The sequence below is a fragment of the Oncorhynchus gorbuscha genome, linkage group LG13 (genome assembly GCF_021184085.1).
Source record: "Oncorhynchus gorbuscha isolate QuinsamMale2020 ecotype Even-year linkage group LG13, OgorEven_v1.0, whole genome shotgun sequence".
Classification (NCBI taxonomy): domain Eukaryota; kingdom Metazoa; phylum Chordata; class Actinopteri; order Salmoniformes; family Salmonidae; genus Oncorhynchus; species Oncorhynchus gorbuscha.
In genome coordinates, this window is record NC_060185.1 from 79978354 (window position 1) to 79992661 (window position 14308).

Genomic DNA, 14308 nt, shown 5'->3' on the forward strand with positions numbered 1-14308 from the left:
CAATTAGGCATGGCTCGCAGTCGGCGTTCCAATTCATCCCAAAGGCGTTCGATAAGGTTGAGGTAAGAGCTCTGTGCAGACCAGTCAAATTTTTCCACACTGATCTTGACAAACTAGAATGTCCTTGTATGCTGTAGCGTTAATGTTTCCCTTCACTGGAACTAAGGCGCCTAGCCCGAACCATGAACAACAGTCCCAGACCATTATTCCCCCTCCACCAAACTTTACAGTTGGCACTATGCATTCAGGCAGGTAGCATTCTCCTGGCATCCGCCAAACCCAGGTTCATCCGTCAGACTGCCAGATGGTGAAGTGTGAATCATCACTCCAGAGAACACATTTCTACTGATCCAGAGTCCAATGGCGGCAAAATTTACATCACTCCAACTGACGCTTGTCCACCTTTACATTTACCGCTAGCCCAGTAATCACTCCTTTCAATGGTACCCTGTTACTAAGAGCAAAGCAAGAAACCGATCTTGCCCCGAGTTGTGTGACACGGAGCGCCCTCTCCCTTTTGGATGGAAGAAACATGCAAATATCTCAAGCCCACTACAGGTTTCCTTCACTGACTCAACTGCACCCAACTCCTTTCCCACCCACCCTGAAATCACAAATGGGCCTGCTAAATGGCAAGGATCCACTTTCTCCCAAAATTTCACTCCTACTGGACCAGATTATTCTTTATGTCCATCGATGAAAGGCTTAGGCTCCAAGCTCTTCACCACACGTTCCACCTCACATAACTCGGCCTCACTCAATTCCATTTCACCTCCATTACTCAACCTGGTGCACTGCTCACTCTTCTTCGCCCCCCGTCCCTCTTTCTATCACCATCTTCATCAAATTCAACCTCAACCTCTGCATTCCTCATTCTCTTCAATTCCTTCTTCCTCTTTTTCATCTTCCCTTCCTCACAGCTGAAACAGAAGACTGTATCCTGCAGCTTAGGTAGAGGCAGTAAATCCCCAAACTCATAACAGAAGTTCCTGTGGTTCCCGCTTGTCTCTGTAGCCTTTTTCCACACGACCATCCCCACAAAATCTTCTCCCTGTATTGAAACGAAGAGGAAAACCCATCTCCGGCCGGAAACCGGAAATGTTTTACCACCCCTGCACATCTACTCTGTACTAGTATCCTGTGTACATAGCCAAGTTATCGTTACACATTTTGTATTTATTCCTCATGTTATTATATTTCCATTATTTTTCTCTCTATATTGTTGGGAAGGACCAGTAAATAAGTCTACACCTTTTGTTTACGGAGCATTTAACAAATAAAATGTGATTTGATCTCCCACACATAGAGCTAATTGCTAAAGAGAGAAATAGTATTGGCGTCTTTTTGTAGGCACTAACTCCGCCATAGTTTTTTGGACAAAGCCTATGAGGAAAATTAAAAATGTTTTTTTGAGTTTTGGGATGAACGCCCAAAATAAGGTCTGTTGTAAACACAGGTTTAGGAGATGTTATACGTTTTGTCCTATGAGATAATCTTCATCAGCTAATGTCACTTTTTGGGAATTTTGAAGAATGTATGTAAAAATAAAAATACATAAATCATAAGGGCTTCATCCTTCATAAAGTTCATGTTAACCAACTGCTATTATCTCATAGCACAAAATATAAGAGCCTGTGTTAACCTCAGAATTTATTTGAGGGGTTTATTCCTAAACTCTAATATTTCCCATTCTTTTTATCCATAGGGATGGCTGGACTAACCAGATGTATTTTTGAGGAGTTTTAGGACTGCAAAAAGCTCTATAGCCATCTATCTATCTGAAAAAAAAAGAGGCTACTGTCTCTTTAAATCCTCCCCCGTATTATTCCTGGAGTAAGCAGTTTGCCGTTAAAAAAAAAGAGCGAGAAAGAAAGAGAAAAGCACACTCCCGCTAAAACACACACTGACAAACAAACACAAGTGTAAAAGAAAAGACCGAGTGGATCCGTACAGTCCTCTGGATTTAGTGGTTGGGGGGGAAGAAGTTTCTTTCCCCAAAGCCAAACTGTTGTATTAGATTTGCAGACTCACAGAGACGATGCCTTTCTTTTGCCTAGTCTCAAAAACCGCTCAGTGGATTTGATTGCCGCTCAGATTATTTTCTGCAAATTATTCCAACGGAAGGGATTGAGAGACTGAGGCAGAGGATGCTCCCACAGGTCATAAGGATTCTATATGTCTTGTCTTTTTGCTTTTTTCAAGGAGGCTTTATCAGGTAAGAAAGACAGTATTGCATTGCTTATGGATTGTCTTTCACTGGGCAACAGAGTGGATTTAAAGCATTTTATTCCCTACATTTCATATAATCCCTTATGTCATTATGTCACTATCTATCTGATTATTGTGGTTACATTTTGCATTGAGTATGCAGAGGAATAAAAGATTAAGGTAAAATCAATTGATCTTGAGACTAACCGACCATTGATTGCTACCAGACTTTTGTATATTTGGACATTGGCAAACACATTCTAATATATATTATTTGAGCCCTAGATCCTTTGCTTAAAAATGCATTAAAAGTTATCTTGACAGTTTAGTCAAAAATAGAGGCAAGATCTTGACCAGTAACAGTCGATTTATAACGGAGGGTAAATAACTAGCAACAAAAGAGACATGCAAACAATGGATTATTCACAGCACTGTCTCCTTATGTGCAAGTAACAGGTTTGTGTGATTCTACCTGGCATGTTACCCTTGTATTAACACAATATTATGCAAAACACCTCTATCTCACCCACACCTAAACAGAAGAGAGAGAGAGAGAAGATAACCTGTATTGACTTAAACTACCTGTAGAGCATCCATCTGAACTTGTATTATAAATAGTGGATACATGTATATTGTAACCATTATATAACAGTCACCATAACCTGGTAACCTCACCATAAGCTCTACCTTCTAAATATATATATATAACAAATGCATTCTTTCAAAAAATCTGTCCTGATGAGATTTCAGAAATGGAGTGATGAAATGAGTGTGCCTGGCACGTGTACAATGCTTGGTTGAATTATCATAGGAAAACAGTGGAATGCTGCTGTCTCATTTCTGTTTAGACAAGGTGTCTGGGTTGACAGACACGAGAGAGACGCTCACTCTATTTCTCTCTCGGTCGCACTCTCTCTCCCTCTTCCCTGATTTCTGTATATACATTTTTTCCTTCCTATCTTCCTTTCTCACGCTCTCGTTGTCAGTCTTTCTCTCTGTATGTATGTATGTATGTATGTATGTATGTATGTATGTATGTATGTATGTATGTATGTATGTATGTATGTATGTATGTATGTATGTATGTATGTATGTATGTATGTATGTATGTATGTATGTATGTATGTATGTATGTATGTATGTATGTTTTATATATATATATATATATCTGAAGTCAGAAGTTTAGTACACTTAGGTTGGAGTCATTAACTTGTTTTTCAACCACACCACAAACTATAGTTTTGGCAAGTCGTTTAGGACATGTACTTTGTGCATGACACAAGTACATTTTCCAACAATTGTTTACAGACGGATTATTTTACTTATAATTCGCTGTATCACAATTCCAGTGGGGTCAGAAGTTTACATACACTAAGTTGACAGCTTGGAAAATGCCAGAAAATGATGTCATGGCTTTAGAAGCTTCTGATAGGCTAATTGACATCATTTGAGTTAATTGGAGGTGTGTACCTGTGGTTGTGTTTCAAGGCCTACGTTCAAACTCAGTGCAGCAGTCATACCACTCAGGAAGGAGACGTGTTCTGTGTCCTAGAGATGAACGTACTTTGGTGCGAAATGTGCAAATCAATCCCAGAACAACAGCAAAGGACCTTGTGAAGATGCTGGCGGAAACAGATACAAAAGTATCTATATCCACAGTAAAACGAGTCCTATATCGACATAACCTGAAAGGCCACTCAGCAAGGAAGAAGTCACTGCTCCAAAACTGAAATAAAAAAGCCCAACTGCGGTTTGCAACTGCACATGGGGACAAAGATCATACTTTTTGGAGAAATGTCCTTTGGTCTGATGAAACAAAAATATAACTGTTTTGCCATAATGACCATCGTTATGTTTGGATGAAAAAGGGGGAGGCTTGCAGGCCGAAGAACACCATCCCACCGTGAAGCACGGGGGTGGCAGGCTCATTTTGTGGGTGTGCTTTGCTGCAGGAGGGACTGGTGCACTTCACAAAATAGATGGCATATTGAGGAAGGAAAATTATGTGGATATATTGAAGCAACATCTCAAGACATCAGTCAGGAAGTTAAAGCTTGGTGGCAAATGGGTCTTCCAAATAGACAATGACCCCAAGCATACTTCCCAAAGTTGTGGCAAAATGTCTTAAGGACAACAAAGTCAAGGTATTAGAGTGGCCATTAAAAAGCCTTGACCTTAATCCTATAAAAAATGTGTGGACAGAACTGAAAAAGGGTGTGCGAGCAAGGAGGCCAACAAACCTGACTCAGTTACACCAGCTATGTCAAGAGGAATGGTCCAACATTTACCCAACTTATTGTGGGAAGCTTGTGGAAGGCTACCCAAAACGTATGACCCAAGTTAAACAATTTAAAGGCAGTGCTACCCAATACTCATTGAGTGTATGTAAACTTCTGACCGACTGGGAATGTGATGAAAGAAATAAAAGCTGAAATAAATAATTCTCTCTACTATTATTCTGACTTGTCACATTCTTAAAATACAGTGGTGATCCTAACTGACCTAAGATAGGGAATTTTTACGAGGATTAAATATCAGGACTTGTGAAAAACTTTAAATGTATGAGTAAATAAATGAGTTTAAATGTATTTGGTGTATGTAAACTTCTGACATCAACTGTGTGTGTGTGTGTGTGTGGATATATTTATATATATCTCACTCACTACCAGTCAAATGTTTTAGAACACCTACTAATTCAAGAGTTTCTCTTTATTTTTACTATTTTCTACATTGCAGAATAATAATGAAGACATCAACATGATGAAATAACACATGGAATCATGTAGTATCCCAAAAAGTATTAAACAAATCAAAATATATTTTAGATTTGAGTTTCTTCAAATAGCCACCCTTTGCCTTGATGACAGCTTTGCACACTCTTGGCATTCTCTCAACCAGCTTCATGCGGTAGTCAACCGGAATGCATTTCAATTAACAGGTGTGCCTTGTTAAAGGTTCATTTGTGGAATTTCTTTCTTAATGCGTTTGAGCCAATCAGTTGTGTTGTGGTAAGGTAGGTGGGGTATACAGAAGACAGCCCTATTTGGTAAAATACCAAGTCCGTACTATGGCAAGAACAGCTCAAAAAAGCAAAGAGAAACGACAGTTCATCATTACTTTCAGACATGAAGGTCAGTCAATTTAAGAAATGTTGAACGTCATCAAGCGCTATGATGAAACTGGCTCCCACAGGAATGGAAGACCCAGAGTTACCTCTGATGCAGAGGATAAGTTCATTAGAGTTATCAGCCTCAGAAAAAGCAGCCCAATTAAATGCTTCACAAAGTTCAAGTAACAGACACACAGACTTATGTTTAATATTTTCAGTTACACCTTATCCATGCCACATAACCTCTAACCCCTACTGGTAAAATAATTTATAAGGTTTAAGATAAATGATTAAATAATTATACCCGGAAACTTAACCAGTAGGGGTTAGAGGTTATGTAGCATGGATAAGGAGTAACTGAAAATATTATACATGATAGCTCTCCTAATGTGAGTGTGCGTAGGTTAGAAGAATGTTATAGAAGGAACATCTTTGTATATGAATGGTAGAGATCTCGTGAATAAACTTGGATTTGACAAATTGTGAGCTAGGAATTATGTCTGTTTCATTTAAACCAGAACTTTACACAATCTGGGTTGTAGACCGATTAGGATAATTGAAATGTATGAAAATTGATAATACAATTCTAAATCATGTACCGATCCTGTGCAGGTGTTGTTACACGTGGTCTGCCACTGTGAGGATGTTCAGCTGTCTGTCCTGTCTCCCTGTAGCGCTGTCTTAGGCGTCTCACAGTACGGACATTGTAATTTATTGCCCTGGCCACATCTGCAGTCCTCAGGCCTCCTTGCAGCATGCCTAAGGCACGTTCACGCAGATGAGCAGGGACCCTGGGCATCTTTCTTTTGGTGTTTTTCAGAGTCCGTAGAAAGGCCTCTTTGGTGTCCTACATTTTCATAACTGTGACCTTAATTACCTACCTTCTGTAAACTGTGAATGTCTTAACGACCGTTCCACAGGTGCATGTTCATTAATTGTTTATGGTTCATTGAACCATGGGGAACAATGGGGAACAGTTTTAAACACTTTACAATAAAGATCTGTGAAGTTATTTGGATTTTAATGAATTATCTTTGAAAGACAGGGTCCTGAAAAAGGGATGTTTCTTTTTTTGCTGAGTTTACATGAGTCCATATGTTATTTATTATTTTTTATTTCTGTCACGATCGTCGTAGTGAGGAGACCAAAGCGCAGCGTGATGTGAATACATCTTTTTAATGAAAGACGAAAAAACACGAAGTACACTATACAAACAAACAAAATAACAAGACGAGCGTGACCGCTATCAAAACTGAGTGCAAACATGCAACATCACATAGACAATAACCCACGAAATATCCAGAGGATAGCTGCCTAAATATGGTTCCCAACCAGAGACAACGATAAACAGCTGCCTTTAATTGAGAACCAATCTAGGCAACCATAGACATACATAAACACCTAGATGGTAAACAACCCCAGAAACCTATAAAACCCCTAGACAGTACAAAAACACATTCATCACCATGTCACACCCTGACCTAACCAAAATATATAAAGAAAACAAAGAATACTCAGGTCAAGGCGTGACAGTACCCCCCCCACAAAGGTGCGGACTCTGGCCGCAAGAACCTGACGGCTCTGGCAGCTCCAGGCTGGCTGACTGCTCTGGCAGCTCCAGGCTGGCTGACTGCTCTGGCAGCTCCAGGCTGGCTGACTGCTCTGGCAGCTCCAGGCTGGCTGACGGCTCTGGCAGCTCCAGGCTGGCTGACGGCTCTGGCAGCTCCTGGCTGGCTGACGGCTCTGGCAGCTCCTGGCTGGCTGACGGCTCTGGCAGCTCCTGGCTGGCTGACGGCTCTGGCAGCTCCTGGCTGGCTGACGGCTCTGGCAGCTCCTGGCTGGCTGACGGCTCTGGCAGCTCCTGGCTGGCTGACTGCTCTGGCAGCTCCTGGCTGGCTGGCGGCTCAGGACAGACGGGAGACTCTGGCGGCTCAGGGCACACGGGAGACTCTGGCGGCTTCAGGGCACACGGGAGCACCTGTAGGGATGAGACAGAGAGACAGCCTGGTGCGGGGGGCTGGCACCGGATAGTCCGCACCGTGAAGGCGCACAGGAGATCTTGAGCACAGAGCCAGCCCAACCTTCCCTGGTTGAATACTCCCTGTAGCCAGGCCAGTGCGGCGGGGTGGAATAGCCCGCACTGGGCTGTGCTGGCGAACCGGGGACACCATGCGTAAGGCTGGTGCCATGTATACTGGACCGAGGAGACGCACTGGAGACCAGATGCGTAGAGCCGGCTTTATGTCACCTGGCTCGATGCCCACTCTAGCCCGGCCGATACAAGGAGCTGGAATGTACCGAACCGGTTCCTCTCTCTCTCTGCGGTAAGCACACGAAGTTGGTGCACATCTCCTACCTGGCTTCACCACACTCCCTGTGTGCCCCCCCAATACATTTTTGGGGCTGCCTCTCGGGCTTCCAGCCACACCGCCGTGCTGCCTCCTCATACCGGCGCCTCTCTGCTTTCCCTGCCTCCAGCTCTGCTTTGGGGCGGCGATATTCCCCTGGCTGTGCCCAGGGTCCTTTGCCGTCCAGAATCTCCTCCCAAGTCCATGAGTCCTGCGTTCTTTGCCGCTGCTGCTGCTGGCCATTACCACGCTGCTTGGTCCATTGTTGGTGGGTTATTCTGTCACGATCGTCGTAGTGAAGAGACCAAAGCACTGCGTGATGTGAATATTTGTGAATGTGAAGATTTGAATACATCTTTTTAATGAAAAAACACGAAGTACACTAAACAAACAAAATAACAAGACGAACGTGACCGCTATCAAAACTGAGTGCAAACATGCAACATCAAATAGAAAATAACCCACCAATACCCAAAGGAGATGGCTGCCTAAATATGGTTCCCAATCAAAGACAATGATAAACAGCTGCCTCTAATTGAGAACCAATCTAGGCAACCATAGACCTACATAAACACCTAGATGGTAAACAACCCCATAAACCTATAAAACCCCTAGACAGTACAAAAACACATTCATCACCCATGTCACACCCTGACCTATACAAAGAATACTCAGGTCAGGGCGTGACAATGTCTTTACTATTATTCTACAATTTAAAAAATAGTAAAAAAAACTTAAGAAAAACTCTTGCGCTCTTTCGCTCTCTATTTATTTTATTTATTTATTTATATATATCATACACACCTCTCCTCTCCCTCTTCTCTTTTTGCTGTATCTATCTCCTTGCGTAGCAGAAACTTTTTCAGTGAACGCTTTCCCTATTTCATGCCCTGTCAAACCCAGGTGTGAGCAGGAGAGGGAATTAAGATCTGCATAATCCCACCGCCAGGTTCAACACTCGGTGAACCTTGGGGCTGGAGAGAGCAGCCCTTTAGCCTTGGGGAGCAGTGGAACTGACAACATCAACTCAGAGAAATCAGCCCTCCAACCAGGCAGGGAGAGAGTGAAGAGGAGAGCACAGGGCCTAGAAATGGTTAGACAGAGGACAGAGGGTGTGAAGGTGATGGGAGGAATAGAGAGACGTAGAACGAGAATGGGGTGTAGAATAGGATAGAGGTAGACTAGGAAGACGGGACATCTGGTTTGGTGGACGGGAGGGGGCAAAATATAGCAAGAAATAAGAGGGATGGAGAGGGAATGACACAGTCCCCTGTACGGATGGGGAAGGAGTGACCTGTGGCTGGGTAACATGGTTGGTTTCTTAGGGACTAACAAGCCAGGACATTGAGCAGGGCTCAGTAAATTACACGCTTTGTAATCAGTCATTGTAGTGGAGACTCTGTGTTTGTAATTTACGTATGTGTGTGTTCACTACACTGCTAACCCAACGTGTGGATAAAGACAGACACCGGCATCTACAGCCGTAAAATCGCATAGACCCTGCTCCCAGTGCTATTTGGTTAGTGAAGGGACCCAGACTGAGTCAAAGCTGAGCTGGTTGGTGTTCATTATGCATCATAAATGCGTGAGCGTGACCCTGATCTCAGAGCACCTCCCCATCAGTAACTGCTGTGTAGCCGGGCCTGCAGTGTTGTGAATAGCAGGCACGCTAAACGTGAGCCTACTCAGACACTACAATATCCCAGTGTCTGTCTTCCGTGCTGAACTGACCCATCTCATCAAATGCCCCAGGGAGAGACGACAGGGAGCACGAACGGGGCGGCAGGGTAGCCTAGTGGTTAGAGCGTTGGACTAGTAACCGGAAGGTTGCAAGTTCAAATCCCCGAGCTGGCAAGGTACAAATCTGTCGTTCTGCCCCTGAACTGTCAGTTAACCCACTATTCCTAGGCCGTCATTGAAAATAAGAATTTGTTCTTAACTGACTTGCCTAGTTAAATAAAGGTCAAATAAAAAATTTAAAAAAAATTAAAAATTAAATATGTACTCAACACTGGATAGTCAACATCGAGATTGTAGAGTTTTCTTCTGAAAATGGATTAGTGGTCATAAATAAGCAAGGGATTGGATTGAACGTGGTCGAGTGGGTGGAACTAGGGCTGTGGCGGTCATGAAATTTTCGGTAATTGTCATGCAAATAACTTCCGGCCTCACGGTAATTGACCGCTAATTAACATAAGCACTTTTAGCGTCTCCGGTTTCCACGCATAATCTACAAGCCAATGATTCAGGCCTTTGGAACATCTACATTTTAAAAAGTCTAATAAATCCATTTAAAATAGCCTACTAGGCTTCAGTGGGATCCAGATTGTCATACTGGGATATTCGGTTATACCGGCACTGAACACGAGTACTATTTTCGAAACCCCGCTAAGCCTTTAATCTGAATGTTAGCAATGCCAACAAGTAAAGTAAACTCACTCACTTTTGCACATCGCCTTAGTCCGTACAATTGAACTTATTTTAGCGCCCCAAAAACGTAATACTTCCAGATCAACTGTAATGTCAAATCCATTGTAAAGCACAATTTCTCCCCATTCCAACAGAATCAATTACATAACCTAAACGCTGCCCGTTTCTGCATGATTCAAGCAGGCAATGAGCCCCGTCGGGTCTTTTTAAAAATGGCGGGTGGTGAAGCAAAATTAATGGTTGATGGTGAGAAGGAGAGATGTTGTGTGGGGAAATTGCTTTTTTTCACTCGATCTGACCGACTTATCACCATATCGCCTCTAAAATGTAAATAAAACACTATAAAGAGTTTATATAATGTGTCATTACATACCTATTTGAAGGTTTGTGTCGAATTTAAAATGGGTTTTTAGGGCGGCGCTAAAGTGAAGTAAACAGCGGCTTTGAGAATGATGATCGCATTGTTGTTTTTAACGATGAGAGAAGTGCTACACCTGGTGGAGAGAGATTGTAAGACAGAAATAGTTGCTTTATGCGTGCTGTACGTTACGGCATGACACGTCATGATGTAACGGAGGGTCCGTTTTTTTTTCAACTTTTCTCCAATACTATAGAGCCATTACCATGTCGATCAACGCTTGAATAGAAACCTAGTTCACACCCCCGATTTTTGAAGTCAGCACAGTCGCTACAGTCTCATTTAGTTTTCTTTGTAGCCTCGTTTGAATGTTGCGGTTGCGCACATTTGTACGGAATGGGGTGAGTTTACGTTACATATCAAATGCTATAGAGAATGCTAACGAGCACGAGCAAACATTTTTATACAGTCTCTGACTTAAACTGTTTTCAGGACAGACATGCCAGCTCATGAAGTTATACAAGTCTCACAGTTTGTTGCAAAACAAATATTAGACCGGCAAGTGAAGCTTGATATTGAAGAAGTTTAACACTTAGCTAACTAGCTATTTAATTAGCAAACCAAATTCACAACTGCATAGCATTTTTAGCACCTTTTTAGACAGTTAACTTAAAAGTTATAAGATATCTAGCTGGCAAACATTTAGTTGTGAATTCCATACTGTAACTCGATCACCTGGTGCGTGCTGTACAACAGTGAGTGACTCCCAAGGCTCCGGTCTTTCGTTAGCCTCGTACGAACCATCCTGATCTGGCGAGCTCACATTCTGTTTCACTATACGGATACTCAATGTGAGCTCACGAGATCAGAATGGTTCATAAGAGGCTAGTCTCTCGTCATTGTGTGCTTGTAAACATAAACCACGTCACTGAGTACTACCGGTAAGCTTCAAAATGGAAAAATTATGCGATGGGTGAAATGAAGAACACTATTTTACATATCTCCTAACATGTTGCACAAGTTGACTGCAGGTATTTACTTAATTACCAACAAATATTCAAATGTATTTAAAAAATATCAAATAAATGGTTTCTATTAAGGGTATTGTAATACCATCCTGTGGCTATTTCCAAATATGGTGCACCACCCAAGCCTAGCTTGTATGACATCAATGGGGTATTTTATTATAATCCCCAACGTCTCATCTTTCATAACACATTAACTCCTCTCGATTTACAGCATTTCCCTCACTCAGACAAGCGCCAAACCCTATAGCATACACCATCAAAATAAATCCATTATTTGTTTTAGGCAAGTCTAAAGAAACATTATGATGAGGAGAAATGGTAGCCTATTTCAGTTGAACAGAATAGCATATTTTGAGTCATCCTGATCTGGCTATGCCATATGTCTGTGGGCTGCATTAGTTCATTTTGCAGGCAGGATTTACTTATTCCTGCGGCATTATTTTATAGTAGGAACAATAGAATTGAACTGAATAAAATAGAAAGGATATTTTCACACAAACGATTTCCAAGGGAGTGTGCACATGTGGCTATCGTGTTGAGCGGTTAGCAAAGAAACAGGTTCTCTGAGTTATTTATGCAACTGTAGTTGTGATACAAATGTTAGGCTATATGTTTTAATTTCTAATACATTTTAAGGCTGCATGATGCAACTCAAAGTATTATTTGAAAAAAGTTGCAAGAAAGGTAAGCGCTCTACTGTTTCTTGCTCATGCAGAACACACTTCATCAATCTCTCATTCACCATTTGATAAGCACTTGATAATATTCTTACCCGTCAGGCTATTCTCAAATGAATCTAGTGTTTACATATGGCCAAATAATATGTGTGGAATGGTTACTTATTATTAAGAATGGCCCACAAATTAGGCTGCACCGTTGGAGATTGGAGATTGTGTGAGGTTACATTTTTAATATGCCAGGTAGGCTACACCGTTTGTAAAGCAAGTGAATGTGCTTAATTTAATGATTTGAGCAATAAATATAGCAGCACAAGAGAACTGGGATTGTCTTTTTAAAGTGGCCAGTCAAAACTGTTTTCAAACGTGATTGCGGTATGACTGGGCTAATAAGAGCACATTTCACTAAGCTCTGTAGACTATGGGCTCTCCACCCATGTTCTACGAGTCCTAGGCCTATAGGGTACTGTACTTTGTTATTTGGCCACTTAAGTTGTGATACAAACTTTCTCAAAACATATAGGCCTATGTGCTAGAATGCATGATGCATGCGACTGATTTGAAAAAGTAGGCAAAACATGTCTTTAGTAGACTGCACACGCTGAGCATCATTCACAAGTGATACTATTCTCACCCATCAGACTATTGTCAATGTAATCTTGCCTTTACATATACTAAACAATAGATGTGTGAATTTAGTATTGACTTAGAACGGATCAGTGAATTGTAATTAATCGATTGAATAGCTAATGAAGGACACTTTCCCGCAGTTCATTTTCATGACAGCCAGGTAGGCTGCTCCTGTTGTAAAGCGAAGCGATGTGCTTCATATTAGGAAAGTTACGAAATAGATATAGTAGGCCTAAGCTATAGAAAGCTAATGGGATCCTCTTTTTAATAGTCATCAAAATTCTGTTTTCTCACACGATAGCATAGCCTATAGAATTGTTGTGCAACATAGGAACTCTTTTAGGAACTCTTATTTCATTCTATGCATCAACCAGCTATGAGGCTGGATCTCGGTGTGCAGTATTCCGCTCTTATGAAGTGTTTGATTTGATTTTTGATTTCCTTAGCATTGATGTCAGAGTGATTAGAGGGATAGATATAGAGCGCTAAGTACTGGCCATTAGCGACTGGTCTTTAGCAAGTTTGGTAGGCTACTAATGATCAAATCAAATGTTATTTGTCACTTGCGCCGAATACAACAGGACCTTATAGTGAAATGCCCTTAACCATCAATGCAGTTTTAAGAAAAATACAAAAAAATCAATTAACAAGTTAAAGAGCAGCAGTAAAATAACAATAGCGAGGCTATATACAGGGGGTACCGTTTAGAGTCGATGTGGAGGGGGCACCGGTTAGTCAAGGTAATATCTACATGTTGGTAGAGTTATTAAAGTGACTATGCATAGATAATAAACAGAGTAGCAGCAGTGTAAAAGAGGGGGGGATGCAAATAGTCTGGGTAGCCATTTGATTAAATGTTCAGGAGTCTTATTGCTTGGGGCCTCATGGACCTAGACTTGGCGCTCTGGTACCGTTTGCCATGCGGTAGCAGAGAGAACAGTCTTTGACTAGGGTGGCTTCCTCTGACACCGGCTGGTATAGAGGTCCTGGATGGCAAGAAGCTTTGCCCCATTGATGTCCTGGACCGTACGCACTACCCTTTGTAGTACCTTGCGATCAGAGGCCTAGCAGTTGCCATACCCGGCAGTGATGCAACCAGTCAGAATGCTCTCGATGGTGTAGCTGTAAAACCTTTTGAGGATCTGAGGCCCCTTGCCAAATCTTTTCAGTCTCCTGAGGGGGAATAGGTGTTGTCATGCCCTCTTCACGACTGTCTTGGTGTGCTTGGACCATGTTAGTTTGTTGGTGATGTGGACACCAAGTAACTTGAAGCTCTCAACCTGCTCCACTACAGCCCCGTCGATGAGAATGGGGCGTGCTCGGTCCTCCTCTTCCTGTATTCCAAAATCATCTCCTTTGTCTTGATCACTTTGAGGGAGAGGTTGTTGTCCTGGCACCACACGGCCAGGTCTCTGACCTCCTCGCTATAGGCTGTCTCGTCGGTGATCAGGCCTACCACTGTTGTGTCATTGGTCAAACTTGATGATGGTGTTGGAGTCGTGCTTGGCCGTGCATTCATG

General features: G+C 42.2%; 1 protein-coding gene across 2 annotated transcripts in view; it reads left to right on the plus strand.

Annotated features, from left to right (window-relative positions):
* glra4a (glycine receptor, alpha 4a) overlaps positions 1-14308 on the plus strand; it is a 90642-nt gene that overhangs the window by 14669 nt on the left and 61665 nt on the right. The window contains exon 1 of one of the 2 annotated variants that reach the window (XM_046296657.1): positions 1880-2215. The exons of the other annotated variant lie outside the window; for it this stretch is intronic. Within the exon in view, the coding sequence (XP_046152613.1) occupies positions 2148-2215 (68 nt within the window). The 5' untranslated portion in view covers positions 1880-2147. Of the gene's footprint in view, positions 1-1879; positions 2216-14308 lie in introns of those variants that run through there. 2 annotated transcript variants of the gene reach the window in all.